Below are 23,886 nucleotides of genomic sequence, written 5' to 3'. Positions count from 1 at the left end.
TTAAGAAGTATGTACTGCAACATAAATGTAAAGTTCTTAAAAACATTACAAATATTAAGTCACATTCTTTATCTTTAGTCCAAGTTTATATATAATTTTAATATATAGTACATTTGATTGAAAATCCCCATATTAAATGTTACATAAATATGTTAATAGTTTTTTGTCTCTTGCAAGTACATTTTATATTGTCATCTTATTTTAGGCTTATGATCAGTTCAACAGAAACCTCTAAATAAAAAAAAATCAAAATATTTTAAATTAAGTTGTATTGTAATTTGAGTTAAGATATAATATTTTTATTGTTGAAATTAATAGAGATATAATAAGCAAAATTCTCTTTCAGCAAATAACTAAATGTGCTTAATGGCATTCTAGTGATAATCAGTTTTCATATGTCCTAACTTTCTCCTAGGGAGTGATTTATGCATGGAGAGGTTCTATTGTAGGGTTTGTGAATTTAAAATCATCTGCCACTTCAGGGAAACACCAAAAATGAATTTAGGTCAAAAACTCTCTCTCTGAAACACACACACACAAAAACAAACAAACAAACAAACAAAAAAAAAACATTCTCTTTCTCTTCATATGCAGATAAACAATAAATATCAAATTAAGTAATTTTATTCAATGTCTATTGTGATTGCTCCTAACTCTATGAAGAATCAACTAAAGGATAGATGTAATTGTGTACATATTAACTACATTAGCATTTTTTCAATATCCCTATTTAAAGATGTAGTTATGGGCCAATATGAACAATTTTTTAATAAATTGATTTCTTGAGTCATCCTCACCAAGGAACACTTTTTTCTTATTTCGTGAAAAAGGTGATAATTTCTATTGAAGCAAATAGTGGCAATTTTATAAATATAAACTACAAGGCAATTTGTTTTAACCATGAGAGCACAAGTTCCTAAATTACAGCCTTACAGAATTCAGAGTAATCACATACATGACAAAAACAGAAATTGAATAGTAACACGTCCATTGGTGATCTTGTTTTATTGCTTTCTTGTTTTCAAATATGTGTACTTCTCACACATACTGTAAGTAGTACTCATGACTATTTATTTACAACTATAAAAATGTCAAACACAAATATGAAAGTAAAGCTTTGTACTTTTCAAGCATAAAAAAATTTTGTCATTAAAACGAAGCAGATAATTAGAATATCATGTTAACGAGTAAAAAAAACCCTATTTTAACAATAATAATTACATTAAAATTATTATGTGACAAGATGTAATTTGTACAATTATGTACATAACAAGCTATTTAATACCAAAATCCAATACTTTTACGATTTTATTTAGGAAAATAAAGATGATTAAATATATACAAATTTCACTTGCATATACTTTTTTATGACTTCACAAATTCTAAGGTACAGTAAGCCAGATTACTTAATGTATGATTTCTAATATTGCTAATTGAGAACAAGCAACATCCACATTACCTAAATTCCATTTAAAACATCTTTACAATCTTACAAGGAATCACTAGATATGTAGAGAATAGTAAGTATAGAATAAGTTAGGGGGAAAAGACCAGACGGTTGCAAAGTTTATAGGGATCAGTGAACATCAGGTGGAAAGCGAATCATACTCAGAATAGGGATGGCCAAGAAGAGTCCAGTTGTAAGATCTATACTACAGAAATAAAAGTTTCTCATCTACAATGTCTTGCAATATAATATTTCCTTCCCAGATATGCTTCATAAAACACAAATTATTTTAATTAAAAAAATTTAATTGGTTTACTATTAATCTACCTATTATTGTTTATCTTACTATTTGTTGGCAGTGTGCTATTTCTCTTAATACTTCTGAATGTTTGTTGTTACCTGAATTATTAAAATTTCTGCTATAAGACCCAGGAAACAACCATTCTAATGTCTTACCTTTAATTATCAGACTTATACATATGTAGTTGATTTTTTTAAAATATAGGAATGAAGAAAGGGGTGTTATAATACCTGAGGTATTTAGCCTAAGAGCTAAATGTACTGCAAAAACAGGAATCAGGCTGACACATGTTCAGAAAAATTAAGAAAACTTGGTAAAAGGCAGTTGAAGTTCAGATATAATGTGAGTAAATTAACCATTATAGTTAAATATTGTTCTTACATAGAAACAAGGAAAGATGCTTTTCTTGCCTCCACTAGGTGAACCTGACATAAGAACCAGGTGGAAATGATGGAGTAAACAATTAGAGAACCACTTACCTGAAGACCTATGGGACCAGGAGGTCCAGGGAAACCTCTTGCACCCTCATCACCTTTCTGCCCAAACATCCCCTGCTGTCCTCTGGGACCTGGTTCTCCATCACCTCCCTAGGGAGCAGCAAGGAAAATTATCATGAATTGGAAAACCATTATGATACGAGTCATAAAATGTCTCCATTGCAATTTGTTCAAAGCTGATATATTTGAGAATAACCAAAGTAAAATGTAAACTAAATTCCCACTATTTGCTACAAACGTGTCATTGTTCATGTTGCTAACATTTCATGTTTCTGGAGTACTGCTGATTGTGAGTTGATCATATATACGAATGAAGCAAAAGCTTTTTAACAGTGAAAAATGTATTACATATTAAGTTATTTTCAACTAGTTATAGTCTAGGTTGAAAGGAAGTCACGTTTTCTTGTTCTAAGGATAAGCTTGGTTAGCTATGCAATATAATTTAAACATGACCGATATCAAACATACAAATAGAACTTATTACCATACAAAAATTAACTGTGAGTCAGTGTCAAACATACAAATAAAACATTACCACACAAAAAAATCATTGGGTTATGTGACATTTCATAAATTTCACGAAGGAGATCTTGGTTGAACAAAATGGAATACTTACAGCAATTCCTGGGGCACCAACTGGTCCTTGAAGACCTGGAGGACCGGGAGGACCCTGAGAGAGAGATAAAGACCAGTAAATTTAAAACTGTAGCCAGAAAATCCTATATAAAGCAAAACCTTTGCAATAAAAAAGAAAAACCTTTGACGGATCAAGGTCTATTAAACCTCTCTACACCCTTTGGACAAACAGCAACATTACTCAGAAAATTTTCACTTTTAGCACTGTCAACTGCTGCTTATTTTACTCCTTGGAGATCCATAATTTCATATTTGGAGTCAATTTTAAATTGACACTTACTGAAAGCCTTCTCATCTATATGTGGTAGATATGTAAAAAATAGATTTGTACACTAATATACATCAAGTCGAAGGTTCACATTAAAATTTTTTCACAATACCAGATTTCTTTAGTGAAAATGTATGGGTCAGGAATAGTACATGAAAAATTTGTCTATGTAATATCTTCTAACAGAACATGAGAATTCTGAAGATTCCCTAGAGATAGTATGTAATTTAGATACATGAAAATTTCAAACTTCTAATATGAGCACACACACAAACTTGGTGTTATATATCAAGTATATTGGACTCTTTATTTTGAACAATAGATTCCAAAGGCATTATGAGCCTTACTTGCATAGATATATCCTTGCTATCTTATTTTCTTGCATTAAAACTAGTCAGGCTCTATAAAAGATATGAAGGCAATCAAGAGTCATTGAATTCTATTTTATTCTATGGTTACCACCTTTGGGGAAGATTGCTTACAGCAAAGATTCCAAAAATGTTGTCTGCAAACCACTGAGGGTATTTGAGACCATTTGAGTTTTCTTCCAGTTCAAAATTCTTCATATAAAAACACTACTACGATGTTATCTTTTATACAGTCTAGGCATTTGCAGTAATGATGCACTAATGATGATAAAATTGCTGACGACTTTAACAATCATCATGTCAATAGCTACAAATTATAAAAGCAATAACTATATTTTCATAGTCCTGAACTCTGTCATCATAAAATGATGTTTATGTTCTTGATGAAGCATGAATCATCCTTCATTTTATTAAATATTGACTTTCTTCTGTCAGGAATAGCACATAAAAATAGCACATGTCCTTTGATATTCATAGGACCAAACTGAAGGAAAAAGTTCTTTTGTTATATATTGAAGTACAACACCTCTTTCAAAAAGGCACTTGGACTGTAGTTTGATTTGATGCTGAGGCAGCACTTTTTATATGGAATTCTATTTTTACTTAAAAGACAAGACAAACAGTAAGATTGTAATTATTTAACTTGGGAATTTGGCAGAGATGTGATGAAAATAAAGGAAGTTTGTGAATTAAAAAAACTGACAATATTTATAAATGCATCAAAGATAACATTGAAATTTTCAAGCAATATTAGAATTCTGAAATCTTATATCTGCCATTGCAGGCCTCACTGCTGCCCAATCTGAAATCATTTTCTGATATTATTGATATTGTATAAAGTAATGTGTTAATACTTTGAAGATCTTACTTAGTCAACCAATAATTTTCAAATGATCATTGCAGGATGATATAAAATTATATATGAGGAAAAGAGTCATTCAAATGCAAGGTAGACCAATAAAAACGTAATAGCATAAGGAGCTCACTGATTTGACAGCAAATTCCATACCACAATTGACCTTAAGAAAAGTTACGATTTATTAAATGTTGAGGTAGAATCAAAAATACCCCACATCATCTGAAAAAAGATTTCAAAACACTCTTGCCTTTCCAACTTCATATATATGTGAGCCTGGATTTCAACCAAAACAACCTATCATTACAGACTGCAGTGAGAAGCACATTTGAGGATATAGCTTCTTCTATTAATCTAGACCCCCAAAATATGAGGCATCACTACTCTTTGTACTATATATTTTTTTTTTGGGGGGGGAATATAGCTATATTTCATTAAAACTGCCTGGGGATTATCATTCTTAGTTTTAATGAATCAATTTGTATGTATTTAAAATTTCTCAGTTTAATTCATAGTATAATAATCCACATGGAGCACAGCTTTTTGGCATTCTTAAAAAGTGTTTAAATCTACGAGGGTCCTGAGACAAAAAATTTTCAGAACTTCTGGCTTATAGTCAACCAGTCATATTTAATTATAGCTTTAAGGAGGAAATAAAACCTTTCAAACATGGCTTCTGGAAATCACATAAGGTTTTCTAATTAGACAAACTGTATTTACTTATCTTTAAGAAATCTAAACAAAACCTAAGAAAAGGTAATTTACTAAAATAGAACTTTTAATTTATATCCAATAGCAACTGCCTCACACTTAGGCATATGGTTTCCATACACAATTTTCTGTGATACTTGTACAGCATAGATCCAGAATATCAATGTTGCCCATCACTCACTAAGGTTGTGTTCTCCTGATATAGAAATACATGAAGGACTAACGATGGGTTAAATATTGCATTATCTGAAAGCTGCTTCTTGTTTTGATACAAATTATTCTCTTTAGTTAGGACCATTCATCACACTGGATTTTGGTGACTATTCAGTTTAAGAATCAATTCTAAAAAGAAAAAAAAAAACTTTGTTCGAAGTTATGTTTTAATGTATGCAATAACTGAAACATGAAAAGCATCAGGATGATAAATAGGTCACAGGACAGAGTCGTAGCTTAATAGAATATAATTTCTAGAATGTTATGTAAATTTCTATACTAGTTGAAAAAATAACAAATGTAGAACATTACTTTGTACTTCCCCACCTTGCCTTCTTATTGCAGAATATGGAACACTTAAAGAAAGAAAAAGAGAAAAATAAGAACTAAATGTCTGTAGATGCTCTTTAAAGAGCATGAATTAATGAATAAATGCAGAGGGAAAGTACATGAGATATTATCACTTACCTTACTTAATCTAAGAAGAAGGGAAATTTTTAAAAATATAATTCAAATAGGGTTTAAACTGGTAAACAGTGAGTAAGAAAAGCCTGAGAGGCAAGAATGAACACACCATTTGGCTACACAACAGAAATTCTTTCACCAGCTTCAAGATTTGTTAAGAAAAATATTCCAAAATAAGCACTTAGAATATATGGAAACAGATTTATCAATTTATATACAGGTAAAGACCACAGGAATGGTATTTAATTTGGCATATGTTTACATAGTATTTCCCACATGGAAAAGCGGGCTGGCTATTGCATTACAGTACTCTTTCATTGCTAGAGTGGAGTTTAAAAATAACCTACAAATATCATACTGGACTTAATGACATAAGCAGAAGACCTCACAGAATTGTACAGCATTATGGAATGATATAACACAAAGGTAATAAACTATTGATATTATAAACATTTGGCTAGGTAAGTAAATAGTATTATGGGAAACTATCCATGGTAAACAGTAAAAGCTGTTAAATGAATGACGCTGGAAATAAGCAGCTGGAAACTCACATTTTCTCCTTTGTCCCCCTTGCTGCCTTTCTGTCCTGGTTCACCAATTTCACCCTGTATTTGAGAGAGTTAAGTGAAAGTTTATTTGTAACATGGTAACTTGCGTTGCATTGTTATCATTATCATTGAATTATTACATTTTATCTTTAACACAATTCCATGTTAGCATTTAACATCACTGTTTTAAGATGTATAATCCTGGGATCTGTGTGTTTAGCTTTGTAGTTTTGACAAACATACAGACAAAAAGTCAGATTAACATGGAGAAATATTGCAACTGGATTTAGAATTTAAAAAATTGATTTTGTCTCAAATATCCCACTGTAAAATGATAATGGGAACACATTGGTGTAGAGACAAATAACCCTACATTAATCAAAAAGTGCTTTTCTCCTAGTTTTTCAAATAGTAAGATAATGCACATTTTGAATATGTGCTGTTTCACAAATTTTCTATAGCATTTTAGAATAATATTAGAAAATCTATTAAATTCAAACACAACTTTGCATTTGGAATAAAATGCTTAAAGTCTTTACTTATATATTATATACTTATATTAGTAAGAGAGCATATAATTGTCAATTCAGTATATAACTCATTCTTAAGTCTTATTATATAATATCTAAGATGCAAGTGCTAAATATATGCAGGTATTTATTTTTATTTTACATTCATTTCAGAAAAAAAATTTAAGATAAATATTAGTTGGCATCTACTATTTTTACTTACTGTCACTTTCCTCTTATTTCATTTTCCTATTTGTATCCCACATACTGTTTTATGGAAGATATACTAGCTTTCAACCTCTAAAATAAAACTTTCCAACATGTGGAAGGTATGGTAAAGTTTGATTAAGATCACCTTCCACCTGTCATCCAATCTTAGACTAATTATAAAACATTTGAGAAAAAAATTAACCTTTCAAACACGTTGTATAAAATTTTGGACACTGACCTTGTCTCCATCTTCACCAGGGGAGCCAGCAGGACCAGCAGGTCCTGGGAGACCCACGGGGCCCTGTACTCCATCTCTCCCTGCAGGGCCTTGGGGACCTTTTTCTCCCTGTATTGAAAAATCAAACAGATCATTAATTTGTTGTTAACAAACCTAACAACTAGCTTTATGCTACAATTTTTAAGTGCAGCTACAATTTATATATACATATATAATCTAGATATAACCTAGTTCCTATACTTGATAAGGAAATTGTTTAATGTTTCTAAGGAAAAAAAAATTCAAGCAGCAAATGATAACATACATAAAAGATCCCTATATCGTTTTATGACTTAGTCTTTTAAATTATTTATGAATCTAAGCAGTGGTCCACAGAAGTAATTATGATTCAACTGAGAAATTTTTCTCTCAGACACATAGGTTCTAAGTAAGTACTGGCAAGTCGGATCCGATGCCTGATGTTTGTGAAAACTTGCTGAACCTCAACTCCTCTTTAGTGTCACTGAAGTAGCTATACAGAAGATATAAGGCTTTAAAAAAATCATAAAATCCACTTCCTTCTATGTCCAACTTCACAATAGGCTTTAGATGTAACTCTTTCCTATTTTAACACACCTGTCATGGATTTTCTGGATTTTGGTATTTTAATTCATTGCTACTTTTCCTAATTCAAAACGACAAGGGTGTTAGTTTTTCCTATTTTTATTTTTGTTTGTTTTTGACAGGGACATTTATTTACATACAATGTGTAATTTAAAAAAAAAAGTCTTAATAATAAAAACTACCTCTGCTTTCCAGAAAACATCCTTTCAGAATTTAAAATATTTTACTTCCTAAAAGTCAAACTTTCATAGGTTATGCATAACACTGTATTCTCAATTGTATTCAGTGATTCCCTTTTCTTTTTTTATACCAGCTGGCCATCTACAGGTTATTAGGTCCAGCCTTCACATTGCCCACCTCTCCAAACTTCCCACACCATCCATCTCTTGCCCTTTATACTGACTTTTATCTGCTATGTCTCCCAGTTAGTCCCACCCAGTGCTGGGGATCAAACTTGGTGCCTTGCATGTTAGCAAACACTATACCATTGAGCTGTACTACCAGCCCTCCTAGTTATCTATTCTCCATTTTATCTCTGTCACTGACTCTTGAATTCTAAGTACCAGTGTCCTTGGTCTAAATTACTGAAATAACTCACTGCTTTCCCCTACATTCATTTTTACTTCCATTCAAACCATGCTCTACATTGTAACCAGAGAATCAGATCATATTACATAATTTCTTAGGTCAATTACTTGTTGCTGTTCCTAAGAGAAAGACCAAGCTTACTGGTGGCTTCTACTTCTGATGCAACCATATCTAATTAATTAATTAATGCCAACTAAAATAAAATAACTATTAAACAAAGGTAACTTGTTGATACTTTTTAAATATGTTTTTGTTTTCAAAATGTGTGACAAACTTATTATAGAACATACTTCTCACATCATTCTGAAGACTTTTTTTAAAAAAAATCCCTCAATAAAATATTATAGTTCAAACCTATCTATACTCATAAAATATGCTGTGTTGCTTTTACTAAACTTCACTACTTCACACTCAAAAGCCAAGTTAGATATTTCCTTTTAATTTGGATTCCCCTGCTAACTTTAACTCGTAAAGTTAATTGTTTTGTACAAGGGCAACTGCAAATTAAGATGAATTTATCCTCATCTGCCTTCATGATAGCACATGTAATTTCCAGCCTGGAGTCACTTGCTATCTATTTCTTCTCTTCCTGGTCTGTGTGAAGTTGAGAAAAATCCTTCCGCAATCTATGGCACTCTAAATTTAGATTTTCCACTCACAGTTCCTCATAATGACATCACTTCTCCTCCTTATGCATCTCTTAGACTGACACCTACACAACTACTGGAACATCCATTTATCCTTAAGAGTCAGTCTTTATTTCACCACTAATACCCCTCTGGTTACATTAAATACTAAATCTTACCTTAAAAACCGACAGTGAGTTGCACTCCTTCAGGCCCTGTAATTGGCCTGGTCTTATATTTAACCTATATGCACATCCTCAACTTTAATCACAATTTGCAAAATCCATCTGTACTTACTCAAATGTTAATTTATGTATGTATTTTGAGATCATTATTTCATTCTGCTCTATAAAAGTTCTGGTGTAAATAATGATGATTATTTACTAAAAACATATCAATTTCTGGAAAATGCTTTAAAACAATAATTTCACCTAATCCTCACAAAATACTGTGATTATCTTCTTTTCAGAAATGAGGAAACAGTGTTAGATAGTAGCTAGCAATGAGCAGTGAAATGCAGGCAAGGTCACAAGTGTTCTTTAAATTACGTTAGGGTTTTTTAAACTTCTTCTAAATTAGAGAAGAAAGCAAAGTTAATTCATTAAAAAAAATAAGCAAAAACAAAGGACCTAATGGGAAAATACATCAAAACATATGGATTAATGGGACTAACTCTTGACAGACTCCATTGATATTGATGTGAAGCTAGGAATTATGGCTCTAAGTGTCTTTAACTCTCTGCAAGGAATATTCTTTTAGCAGTGCAGACACAATAAGGTAACTTCTGACCAGCTATTGACCCCAGTGCCCACATTAACATGGGATTGACTTGTAGATGAAGCCCTCCTAAATAGGATGGCCACCATGACAGTTCCGGAGAAAACCAACTAAGGTCACAAACTCCACCTCCCAATGTGAAGGAGGGATTGAATGCCTGATTAGCAAAGAGTAGAGAAGGTGGTCCCCAGTTATCCTGGTAAACATCTATCAGTAATAAACTTGGAGACAAGGTTGTCTCCTTTGTCATTCTCTGCTTGAAAACAGCCTACTCTCTCTTTTGAGAGTGCTCTTTGCTTTTAAGCCTCACTATGCTTCTACTTTACTTTCACATATAATAAATTTCTCTTGATGATTTTTGGTGTCCGACTTTAAATTTTCTTTCATTGGAACACAAGAACCAAGGTTTGGAGTTTCAGCTCTTTGATTTCCTGTGGCCAAGAAATTCTAATGTTAGGCAGAAATCATGAATTAAATAAATGATAGCGATGAATGCACATCCCAGTTCTGATCAGCTTTAGGCTGGTAGTCTTTTTCTGTTCTGACTTCTTCAATTTCCTAAATTTTAAGTTGACTCTTTTCTTATTACTAGTGAAGGAGGTAAATGTGTGTACAAAACAATAACAAGAGGAGACAATGCATTCAGTCCTACTAATACTTCTATTTGCTGCTCACCCTACATATTGCTACATAGCTTTCTTGAGGTGATCCACATGCACTGACTCCAAGTCTCTTGAATCCACTTTCTCCTTGAACTCCACTGCATTTACAATAAGGTCATAATGTCCAATGGGTCAAATCCCAGTACCTCTGTTTGCTCTTTTTATTTTCAGTATTCTTTACCTTTTAAAGCACTGAACAAAAAGAAACTCTTCTCTCAGGGCCTATTTGATGGCATGCCTCTGGAGATATGTATACACACATTTTTTTTCTTATCACTCATGGATGTTTTACTCTATCTCTTACTGAATCCTTTTACAACTAACATCCATTATTATTCTCCATAGAATGAATTCTCTGTTATTCTCTCTTAACATTGCCTCATAAGGTAATCTAATATTATGGTTTTAAATATTGCTCTCCCTTACCCTTTTCTCTGCAATTTCATATATATATATACATGCTTGATACTGTAATAAGTACTTGGAGCAATTTTTTCCAAAACTTCTAACTCCTAGGATATAATTCATTTATGGTTAATGCAGTAACTTCACTGTGTTTTAAATCTATCTTCCCTTTATTTCTACAGCTGGTTTTCGCGAAGACAAACAATTCAGTTTCCTATCTGTATTCTTATGTGTAATAACCTCCCAATGCAGTTATAGGTCTAAGGATCAGTATCCCTATCAAAATATTTCTACCAATGCAGTAAGTTGAAAGAGGTTTTTAGCACCATTCTCTAGCCCACCTGAGTGAGTTTCTAATCTGATAATTAAGGGATGCTGATTGGGACATAGTTATTGCCAAGTGGGTCATGTGGATATGCATGGCTCTTGTTTTCCACTTTCTTCCTTTCCAAGATGCTGGGTGAGTGGGAATGTGCTTGACTTCTATATCACCCATGTTGTCATTTTGTCATGAAAATCTACACCTACTGATAATTACATAACATTTTATAACAAAAGTCACTGAGTGGTAGTTAAAAAACAAAACTTATATTTGGAAAAAGGAAGGAATATAAGGGATGCATTTAACCTTTTGGTCAATATTTCCAACATTTTTTACTAGTTCTTTGCATGTTTGCATGAATATTTATGGGTCCTTTAACCTAACATTTTGGAATTACTTTCTGTTACTGTCCCTAATCAGACACCTCCCTGAAAAAAAAAAAAAAAAAACTACCTAACACAGTGTCTAGTGGTTAGTTTTTCTCAATAGGTATTTGTTGAATAAAAGAAAATGGAATGAACATCCCAAAGCTGCATTCTTTACTGTATTATGCCAAGATATGTGTGACCTAGATTTCTCAATGAACTTTTATCAAAGGGCTTGAATCTGTTTCTTTTTTTTATCTCCTCCATGCAGAGACAATTCTAAAATGTAAGGCTTAAAGAAAATTTCTCAGCATATATTAGAAAAGCTTTTTCTGCCACCCCATAATTCTAAACACAGGTGTTATTAAATGTTTCTGTTTTTTATTATTCTGGATTACAGGGATCAAAATAAAAAAGGAAGGAAGAAACGAATGAATGAATAAATGAATGGATGAAAGAAAATAAAGAATGAAAAGGAAATAAGAGGAAAGCAAAGCAAAAGAGAAAGGGAAAAAAACTGCTTTATTTTGAAACTGCTATGATTCAAATGTTTGCCAATAAAGCATGTGATGGAAAGCTGATCCTAGTGCCACCATGTTGAAAGTTAGGGCCCAACAAGAGATAATTGTGTCATAAGGGTGGAGTGAAGGAATCAATGTTGTCACAGGGGAGGATTCATTATCACAGGGTTAGGTTTACTATAAAAGGGAGTTCAGTCCCCCTTTACTCTCTGTCAAACTCTCTTTGTTGTGTGATGATGTAGGATGGATGCTCTTGTGAAATGTGGCCCCTTGATCTTGCGCTTCCCAGCCTGTAGAACCATGAAGCTATCCAAATTCTGTTCATTATGAACTCCCCAGTCTGTGATATTATCTTACAGCAGCACCTAGTCAGAAACTCTGAATGATATCACAGAGTAATGAGAGAAAATATGTGGACAATAAATGCAATATATTTGCTAGAGCTGAGGATTAACTATAATTGAATTGTGGATGTCGAGACTTACAGGTATACAAATGCATTAAACTTATATTTTGAGAGATCTTAGCCAGCACCTTCATCTACATTTACTGAAATAGGCTGTATTTTAATCTTGAAAATGAGAATGCTCTTTCAAAAAAAAATATGATTAAATCAAAAGCTGGAAAAAAGTAAAGTGGAAATTAAAAAAAAAACATAAATTAAATCACAAGTCCTTCATCACTAAAATATCAAATTTTAAAACCATAAATATACCCTGAATAATTGGTCAGAGTTCTCGCATCTCACTCAGTTGAGATCAAAACTCAAATTACAAATATACAGCCACTTTCTATGGGATTCATTTATGGATTATAGAAATGACTGAAACTGAAGTTGTATCATAACAGGTGTGAAAAGTTCACACTTTTCTAATAAAAAGCAGCAAGGTTTAGTTTTAATCAAAACTCCCAATTTTATTTTTAAAAAGGAGCAAAATGAGAAGATTTTTACTTAATAATATCCAACTCACTCACAGATATTAGGGTTTCATAAAATGTGGGAAAATGTCACCTCATTTAATTGAATTTGAAATTTCCTCTATTATAAAGATAAAAGGAGGTGTCTTGATATGCCAGGCACATATACAGGAAGAGTACAGTCAGGTAGGAAGAGCTAATATTCTTGAATAAAAAGTAATAACTTGTGCAAGGTAGTATTTTAATGTATTTTTTCCTCAACATTACTTACAGGAGCACCCTTTTCTCCAGCTGGACCAGGGGGCCCTTGGGCTCCCGGACGCCCTGGCAAACCAATTGGGCCAGCAGTACCTGCTGATCCACGTTCTCCTGGTGAGCCCTAGAACAGAGGAAAATAATTATTTTGTTATTAATGGAAATAAAAATATTACTGCCTTAAGTCACTTAGGTAACAATGGCATTTTACAGTCCAGTAAAAAATATAAAAAGAACTTTTAGAAAAATTTAAGATCTCAAATATGAACAGCTGTATCCACTATTCAGGAGACTAATTTCTTGTTCCAATATTCAGTTGTTGACTTTAGGAAAGACTAATGAGATAAACAACCACTTCAAAATTATATATGTATTTACTGTTTTATGGATGCTAGCTTTTTAAATTTGTGTTTGCAATTGTGTACAATGCTCTATAAAATATCTATCCAATCTAATCTCTCATAAGCTTTCTTTGTGTATATTATAAAAAATTGGCAGAATCCACTCCTTACACTATTATTTCTTGAAGTGATTTTAGAATTTCACTCCAAACTTGCTAAATTAGAATTTCTAATTCTAAAAATTGCCTTCAAAAAATGTCATAAAATATTTTCAAGTACAACTTTTACATAGAAAAGTTTGATGATCACTATACCAAAGGTTACAATTTTTTCCTGGAGAAGAAGGCCTTAAACTTATCATAGAATTCTCTAGAAAACATTGGATCTTATTAATTCACATCTGATTAGGTTTGTGAAACTGACTAAGAAAGATACCACATTTTTTAAAACTAATTTGCTTTGAAAAATATCTCATATGTAAAATTTAAAAAAAAATAACCTTATAGTTTTCATATTCTGTTTCAACAATTTATGAAAAAATTAAGTAGTGAAGGATAAAAGAAATTTAAAAATATTTACTAAGTTATGTAAAGCTTAAGTATTATATACTTTCTATTTTTATTTTTATTTAATATAAATAGTATTTTACCTTTGGATGAGATTCTTAGATGGGTGATTGTTATAATTTATCATATTATTTTATAATTGAATAAAATGGGGAAATGGGCTCATTTGTTCCATGAGATAATATAGTACCTTTACCTAATAATTAGTATCTTTATATAATTTCATTTTAAAATTCATAATCAATTATTTATAAAACCTGGAAAAACATTATTTAACACTTATTTGTTAGTGCTATACTTCCCCTACTGTGGAAATCATTCTATTATATAAATTTGAATTACTGAATTTATTCTAATTTATATTTTATTATATAAGTAATTAATTACAGATGGCAATAAGGAAAATAGTAACCAATGATTCATATTTCCATATGCTTTAAAATTTACAAATTATTTTGTTTCACTTTGTCATTTTATTCTCTCCAAAATCTGAGGGAATTGATCCTGCAATGGCAGCATCTGAGCTTTAAAGATGAAGAACCTGAGGCTCCAAGAGTTCCTCATGATTACATAGTTGTTGAGGGAACTCCGACATTGGACTCTGTTCAGTGCTCTCTCCATAGGACCCCCCCACACACACACACACACTGCTGCTCTCTGATGAGGACATCAATAATTTCCAAGGACCATTATTGGGGAATGTCCTTAAATTCAGCACCCACTCAATTTCACCAAGTCCTCATTGATTACAAAAAGATTACAAGTAAATTTACTTCTTAATTTCCTGACTTTATTTTTCTAAATAAATTCACAAGCTACATACAGTACTTTTATCTAGCCAGTTGTCTGAATATAACAATTAAATAAAATAAATGAAAGGGATACAGATTTATAGGAGATAGAGTAATCCATGAAATATTATTTTCTCTCATTTCTGTTGATTTATGACTAATTGAACCACTATCATTACTATGGAGTAACTTAAACACGGGGATGCAGAAATAATTGGAGAAACTTTGCCAAACTATGGTTAAAGAAATTATGAAATTAGATGTGGACTTAAATAAATAATGACATTTCTGAGCTCTAAGTACATGTACAAAGACAAATCTAGAAAATAGTCTTCATATTGCATAATAATGAAAAAATTGTGTAAATAGTACATATTTACCAATCAAGTATCCCAAATACTAAAAATGCATACACAGTTACAAGGTAAAACATGTTAGCATTTTTCAAGTAATAAACTACTGAAGTGCTATCAATCTATATTATTTTAATTTCATAATAATAAAATAATTTTTTGTAGAAGTGGCTTATCTGTTAAGTCAAGTGGCACAGTTCTGATGAGTGACTGCAGAGGCCAGTGCAGAAATAATGATGGCAGAGTCTTTGGAGTGTTTCAGTGTCAAGAAGTGCACCTCTAAATGAAAAATAGCTCAAAGATATGCTGCTAATTATTAGAGGGGAAACCAAACAGAGAGAGGGAAAAGGGAGGAATTGGGAGGAGCAGTGAGATGCACAGATGTTCCCTGAATTAATAAAATGAGAGAAAGGTTTCAGTAATAAAAATACTCCTTTGTTGGTAATATACTCCTTTGTTGGTAATAGAAATACATCAACAAAATACAATATATAATGCAACAAGGGTTATTCTGTTTCATTCAGGTTACAATTGACAACCCCTTGAGATAAATTCTCACTATCAGAAAAACTGATCAATGTACCTACAAGGTATGACATCTTTTATTTTAATATTCCACTTGTAAACCTCAGGAAAGGATTACCACCCATTGTTTTTTCAAAGAGAAAATATGCATCCTATATAAGTGATGAGATATTTTATTTGTAATTGATTATACAAAAAGAGATGCAGTTCTGATAAATCAAGGCATAAAATCATTAGGTTTTTAATCCTGTCTAAACCCCAATGTTGAAAGTCTACCCAAGTAATCCAATAAATATTATTTTCTCTCATTTCTGTTGTTTTATGGTATCACCACAGGCTATGGGGGTGGACAACTGTGAGAATGGAAAGATAAAGAGGATTACTAGAAAGAAGATGATTATGTAAAGAAAATTTGCTATTTTCTGATTTTCAAGCCTAAAATGTAACAATAACTGTGCAAAGTACTTTTCATATGTAAGGTATTTTAACATACCACAGTGAATCTCATCACCATGTACATCCACAAGACACTAAGTAAGTAGCAGAAAGACCAGTAGAGGGAAGGGAACAGGGGAGGAAGGAGGAAAGTGAAAGAGGAAGTATTAGGGACTGAATTAGAGTGAATTATATCTCATGCTTTTATAATTATGTCAACATGAATCCTATTGTCATGTATAATTCAAAATAACCTACTAAGGACTTTATAAATGGGGAACATTTTTTTCCCTGATTCTCTTTGTACCCATATAACCCGTACGTATTGTGTTAAATTTTGATAAGTAGAAGAAATAGAGCCATTTAAGGCCACTTCTTCCTTAAAGTTCAAATTGGTTATAAACACTTTCAATGGATAAAAGTGCTTTCCTTTACCCAAATAGTTCTTCTCCATTTTCAAGACCACCAAGGAACTATTTTCAGCTTGGCTAACTACTCAACAAACCTTTTACCTAAGACACCATGAGGCTCTTTTATCACATTGCTGCCCTGATCTGAAAAATTAAATCTTTCTCTTATTGATGCTGAGTTTAAAATTACTTGAGTAAATACACCTTCTTCAGAGTATATTCATCCTGATCTTTCCATAAAAACATTCATACACAAATACTTAAGAGTGTTTTTACTTTATGTTTTAGAATTCCAGGTGAAAAGTATTTTTTTCTAGTATTACACATCTCACTGTTACTTACACAGTATGTCCAATTTATCTCTGAATATTTGGTTACACTATCTCCTGATGTGAGAAGTCTTGGTATTTTCCTTTACTATCAAAAAAATTCCAGCCATTCTTTAGTCACAAGTAAAAAACCTTTTAACGAAAAAACAGTATTTCCCTAAGAATTAGAAGAGAAAAATACTTTTAAGTATTCCTTACATATAGTATTTCAGTTTTGCTACAATTATTTTCTAAATAAATCAGCATAGCACTCGACACTAAATTTCCTTTTAAAAAATATCCCCACTCTCTTCTTTGATATTACCAAAAAGTAAAATATGTACTATGTACATTAAATAATAGAAACAATAGCAATGAATATGGAACATAATTAAATCAGTGATATGCATTTATATTTTTATAAAAGCTCACCTGCTAGATTTTTTTAAAAAGCTCTCTTGCTAATCAACAGAAATTTAAAAACTTGCAGAATAACAGAGTTGATTGTGTGTTTTCCCTAAAAAGATGTGGTACTGGAATTAAGCTGCCTTAACTTGATGCATTATGATTGATATGTCACAAGGAAATAATTTATGGCTCTTTCTTTAAAAAAGAATGCATATTAAATTAACAATGAGGTATCTTTAATATTTAAGGTTAATCAAGCTATTTCAAATAATTGTATTAATGTGTCTCAAGTATAGTTGAAATGCCGATTTGAATCTATGCAAGTTTGTATAGTTTGTAGATATTTTATGCTTTTATTACACAGCATAACTATTTTAATTTCTCCCTTGAAGCATTCATAAGATTAAATTTCAGATTACCATCTTTCTGTGAAACCTGTATTAAAATTAATAACAAAAATATATTACCTCTTTGTAGTTAAAATATTGTTAATGATCTTGTCACAGCTCATAAACTTTGAAACAAATTATGAAAACAAGAAGAGACTTTTAAAATGTATATTTGTGCCCCAAAGTACAATTTCAATTTCCTTTCCTACTAGTTATTTCAAATATTCTATAAGCCTAGATATTTGTAATAACAGCATGCTCTGCAGTGATTTTATTTTATACATAAATAAATGAAAAGTGAAAATCTCTGATGGTACCTACTGATTAAGCAAGTGATACATAGAAAATTTGCAAATCTTAAATATTCCCAAGCCAACTTTAAAAGAATAAGACTTATGAATCCTTTAATCTCAATTGAACCACTGGAGAAGTTCTGTCTCTTTTTATAAATTGAAGTTTAAATCCAATATTAAAAGAGGGTCCAGTTTACATATTCAATAAAAAACATACTGAGGATCCACTCTCTAGTGACACTTACTGGAGATACAAAATATATTACAATAGGTACCACCAGCCCTTGAGAAACCTGCACTGTAAATGAATTATGTTTCATAAAGAGTAGACATGTATAATGATAAAATTTTTGCATTGCTGTACAGTTATAAGAAGCTTTACAACTGTGCAATAAATGAAAAATTATGTCTAAGATGTATATTTAGATTTAAATACTGGTTAAAGTCACAATGATCAGAACCACAAAGGTAGAAATTTCTGCATATTTCTGTCAATGATTCCAGCACTTGGAGTAGAGCACTTGGAATACAGCAGGCCCTAAGTAAGTGTATCAATTGAATGTGCAATCTTTTCTGTTCCAGAGTCAGAGCACTAACTTTCTGATCTTGAGCAAATTCTCTAAAAGTCATTTGCTAACCAATAAATTAGGGACACATCCTATCATGAGGCTTGTGTGATATTTAATATGTTGATAACACCTGAAATTCTTTGAACAATTCTTGTCTTAAAGTATGAATGCAACAGATGTTGGAAAACTATACATAAGCATCTATATATTTTTAAATAATTATATAATCTCAAATAATTGTATATGTAAAATTTTATAGAAGAGATAACTAAGATCCAAGAAGTAATATGGTATTGTTAAAGTAAGGTGGGGGAGGAAGAACTTTCTCCACACAGCATTAAACTGTTTTTGTGTTTGCCCCTAGAGCGATGATGATTATTTTACATATTAAAAGTATTGAACTGGAAAGAATTTTCAAGAAAGGTTAAAATCTAGAGAAATATCAGTTTCCTAATTTGTGATATAAATACCAATGGACACATGACAATTTAAAAGTTCTATTTACATGACCTTGCTAAGGTCTAAATATCTGCACTATATTTATGATGTGGCATTTTCATACAGGAGCTAATAGGAAATATGTAAGATATACAAGTGAAGAGATCTACTGCCCAGCATGAGGACTCAAGTTAATAAAAGGGCACTGTACTATGCATTGAGGATGAATAAGTAGATTTCAGCTGCTCTTGTCATAAAAAAGTAACTGTGATAGAAAGTTACTCGATTTATTATAGTAATAATTTCACTATTTAAATGTATCCCATAACATCATGTTGTAAACCTGAAATATATTTTCAAAAACCTTTTGTAAAGGCAATAATTTAATATGTATTGAATTACACATATTATAATGACAGTATCATTATATTTGAGTACTCAATAATAACCACTATGGAAAACTTAGGATTTTTTTTCTCATTTTCAAATAAAAATTGATCATGCTTTCAAAAAAGAGGAATTTAAATATCTATATTTAGTTCCTTTTTAAGTAGATTGTTAGTTTTAGCTCCTTCTGCAACCTCCTCTCTAAATTTTCAGTCTTTTCTTCCTCACAATGACAACAAAACAAGCAACAATAACATCATTCTACATTCTTGGGGCAGTGAAAACAGGGGCTGTTTTTCAAATGCTTATAGTATAGATATTTTATCAGTTATTTTATATGTGTATTTCATATTCTGAGGAGCATCTGTAAAGCAAATGAAACTGATAAACAGACAAATGATCTCATTAGCATTCACTTAGCATGTATCTACTATGGGGAGAATAGAAGCATAAACATAAGATGCTTCTATAAGAGGTTCTTGTAATACAGAGCTATTCAAGTAGGTCAATTTTAAGGCCAAATTGACCTTCATGGCAAGACTAGTATGATATAATTCTACTCTTCAAATGATATATTTTAGATCACACAGGCCAAAAATTTAGATGAGATATCAAACATTATTAGAAATTAAAGCATAAATTCTGAATGGTCAAAGTCATGCAGTTATGCAACCTTTGGTCATTGGTCTCCAACCCTGGCTCTACCTGTCTCTCATCCCTAGCTGAATGTGAGAATGGCTTACTGAGATCAACCTGGGCCACAATGTTATGGCCACAAGAGGGTATGCTTTATCATAAAAAGTACCATATATGACCCAATAAGCCAGCAGGTGCCATCCTTCTGAAACCTTGTCTATTCCCTTGTCAGTGCAAAGAAGATTCCCAGGAACAGGATGCAGGGGGGAAAAAATGAAAAGAAATAGTAATTATGAAAGGAAATAAATGTAAGCTCTTAAAGAAGAGAAGACACCAAGATGAAATAATAGCATATGAAGAGTATAACAGATTTAGAATCTTCGGGGGGAAACCATGAAAGAGAAGTTATAGGAAATGGCTATCACAGTATTTCAGTTGAGAAATACTGAACACTTACCCTTTAGCAGCTATTTGACTGTTTAATATATTCTCCCCATATTGAATCCTAACACTCCCAGGAGAAGGAAAGAAATATAAAGATAAAAGGCTTTACCAACCACCTTATCATATTTGTTTTAGTCATATTTTTAAAGAAAAAAACTGTTGTAAAGAGATGATTTCATATCATAAGATACAGAGAAAACATTACTTAGGGAAAACGTTCTCCTGATTTTCCTTTAGGAAAATAGAGGGGGTAAGTTAAAGCTGAGAATTTGTACATGTCATATCTGCACATATGGCATGTTTATATATATACAAAACATTTATCCAGTTTATCTTCAATATGCAGGAAAGTGCTGCACTGCCTGCCTCTCTCATTCTTCACTCCTTGGTGCTTTTTGTTTCTTGTGTGTAACAAGTCACCTACTACGTGCTTAAACTCCTGTGATCAGTAGTCCTGCCTAGGCTTTGACTGGCATCTATGACCAGTTCTTGGATACAACATCATGCATATAGTGAGCACTTGATTTTGACTTGACTTAAAAAGAACAAAGTAACAGAACTCTGTTAGTAATTTTTTTAAGTGCAAGAACTATGAACTGTTTCTCAATATACATTTACTCCTAGTAGCAAAATCTTTTAGAAAATCATAGTCTTAAAATACCTGTTCTTTCCTAACAGGACCAAAACAGCAATGAGAACTTCAAGACTAAATTCAGCACACACAAAAATTATTTTTCATAGATAAAACTGTTTTTTTTTAATTTATAGCTCCAATTCCAACATAATTCTTTTAGACAAAAAGTATTATTTTCAATTTTGTCTCTCTGGCCTTTTAGTTTATCACTTAATACTTATTATTTTTTTTCTTATCTGTCATCCTCAGTAAAACATAAGTTCTTTGTAGGAAAAGTCTGTATAACTTCATCTTAATAGATGGTATATTCAGATATATTGTCATTCCAAAAGAAAAAAATTATAGTAGTTTACAGAGAATACATAATATATAAGAGAATATAAGTAAAAAACAGGTGAGCATGAAAGACAGGTAAGCAAATAACATTTTATTGGCTTTATATGAAGCTAAAAATATTAACAATCTAAACATGCCTACAGACAAGCGATTTTCCCTCTGTAGGCCATGATCCATTGATGAGTTATAAAGTCAATTTAATGGATCTTATCCAGAAGTTAAAAAATAATAAAAATAAAACATAATAAATAATATTAAAATATGTACACAATTTGTACTTTTTATAATAAGTATTTCAAAAGATTAGAAAAATGATAATAAGGCATCATCTTCCCTATTGAGATTTAATTTTGACTCCATGATTTTTGCAAGCCAAAGGAAGAAGGAAATTCTGCATTTCACAATTCATAACAACTGAAAGAAAAATAGTTATACAAGAAACCACACAAAAATAAAATAATTCTATAAAAGCAGACTTAAAATGAATACTTTTAAAGTTATGATTATCAAGAGATTTCTTCTGAGGATATTTACAGATAGGATCCTGTCTAAAGCAATCTCCCATATTCTCAAGCATATTCTTTAGACATGTCTTTAGGCATGTCTTTATGCTTCACCTTCTTTCTGAACACAAGACGATGGCATTCCATGTAGACCAGGCAGAGCTTAGTAAGCCCAGTGTGAGAGAATGTGATAACAGTGTGATGCAAATTCTCTGGTCTCTGTTTATTTCTGAATGAATTATGAATAAAGAAAACAGGTGCAAAATATATTCATAGGTGAATAAACAGATGGACACAGAGATAGATGGATGATTACAAATATTGTATTCGCTTTCTATGGATTAGAAAACATAGATAGGATACAGAGTTTAGGGTGCATGGTTGTGACACATGAAAAACATCTATAATCATTAGGGACTCAACCTTTGCTATGATAGTTTAAGCAGTTTAGTCTTTGATCATTCAAACAGTCAATGGGTTACAGGGAAACTGTAAGAGTATTAAAGCCGATTTATCTGGAATATTAGCTCTTCTGACTCTTATTTTAGACAAAATTGTTCACAAGGGTATGGAAGTCGGGTGTGATGGCACACGCCTGTAATCCCAGTGGCTTGGGAGGCTAAGACAGGAGGATCACAATTTCAAAGCCAACCTCATCAACTGCAAGGCACTAAGCAACTCAGTGAGATCCTGTCTCTAAATAAAATAAAAAATAGGGCTGGGGATGTGGCTCAGTGGCCAAGTATCTCTGAGTTCAATCCCTGATACCAAAAAAATAAAAATAAAAATAAATAAAAAGGGTACAGAAATGTCAGGACAACTTGGAAAAATGTAATCAAAAAGGAGGGAGGAAGGAAAAGAGAGGGGGAAATTTAGTTAAGAGATGTTACAGAGTGAGAGATCTACATATCTAGAAAGGAATTTATGTAATGAGCTATCATGAATTTCATCTGCAGATAAAGGACTTTAAACTTATACAATCTAATTATCTTCTCTAAGTCTAAGATCATTTGCCTTAATAATGAAATGCAATAATATGACCATGTCAATTTTCAAGAATATAACGAATATATAGTACCCAAAACAAGGGTTGGAAGAATGCACTCTCAATAATATTTTGTTTTCTTTTTCTATTTCCTTTTTATTTCCCATTTCTTCTTTACTCACATTCTTTTCCTTAGACAATTCTTCAATTTTTAATTTTCTTTCCCCTAATGTGAGTAACTGCTAAATCTCCAACATTCTCTGTTTCTGTGCATTTCTTCTGTACTTACAATTACTTGGCCAATTTCCCAAAGTAAAGTTAATGTGAGATTGATATAAAATCAGACCTACCCATTATAAAACAAAGGAGTTCTATAGAATATTCCTATGCTGTTTTCCTATTAAGACTTATAATTTTAGATCTGTCCCCAACAGATCAGACATTTCCCTCTACTATTCCACTGTTATCTTTTTGATTAACATCACAATACAGAACTTGTTACTTTTCTTGACAAGAAAAATCATCATTCCTGATTCCTTCATTTTAAATAAAACCACACATTATCAAATCTTATAAAATGATAATTAACATAAACAAATTTTCTAGATAGGTTAGAGTTTGCATCTAGAAGACCAATTTTTGTTGTTATTGTTGTTGTTGTTGCTCTGCTTTGCTTTGCTTTAATCTCTGTCAGTTGGAATAAATTTTTTTTCAAAGTCTACTTCCACATGCACATGACTGAATGACTGCTATAACTGAAGCCAATGGAGGCTTGTTTGGCACTTGTTACAGGCTGGAATCCTCAACTTGAGTCCCTCCTCCATTT

General features: G+C 31.7%; 1 protein-coding gene across 1 annotated transcript in view; it reads right to left on the bottom strand.

Moving 5' to 3' along the window:
• The window catches only part of LOC143410798 (uncharacterized), a 97,050-nt gene that overhangs the window by 42,308 nt on the left and 30,856 nt on the right, over positions 1–23,886 (bottom strand). The window contains exons 12-16 of the mRNA XM_076871513.1: positions 13,326–13,433; positions 7,268–7,375; positions 6,314–6,367; positions 2,862–2,915; positions 2,228–2,335 (exon numbers count right to left, since the gene is read on the bottom strand). Coding sequence (XP_076727628.1) covers positions 2,228–2,335; positions 2,862–2,915; positions 6,314–6,367; positions 7,268–7,375; positions 13,326–13,433 — 432 coding nt within the window. The remainder of the gene's footprint in view (positions 1–2,227; positions 2,336–2,861; positions 2,916–6,313; positions 6,368–7,267; positions 7,376–13,325; positions 13,434–23,886) is intronic.

Source organism: Callospermophilus lateralis, chromosome 11 (assembly GCF_048772815.1).
Source record: "Callospermophilus lateralis isolate mCalLat2 chromosome 11, mCalLat2.hap1, whole genome shotgun sequence".
Classification (NCBI taxonomy): Eukaryota; Metazoa; Chordata; class Mammalia; order Rodentia; family Sciuridae; genus Callospermophilus; species Callospermophilus lateralis.
Note: the sequence above shows the minus strand (reverse complement) of the source record. Positions and strands in the feature narration are given on the sequence as shown.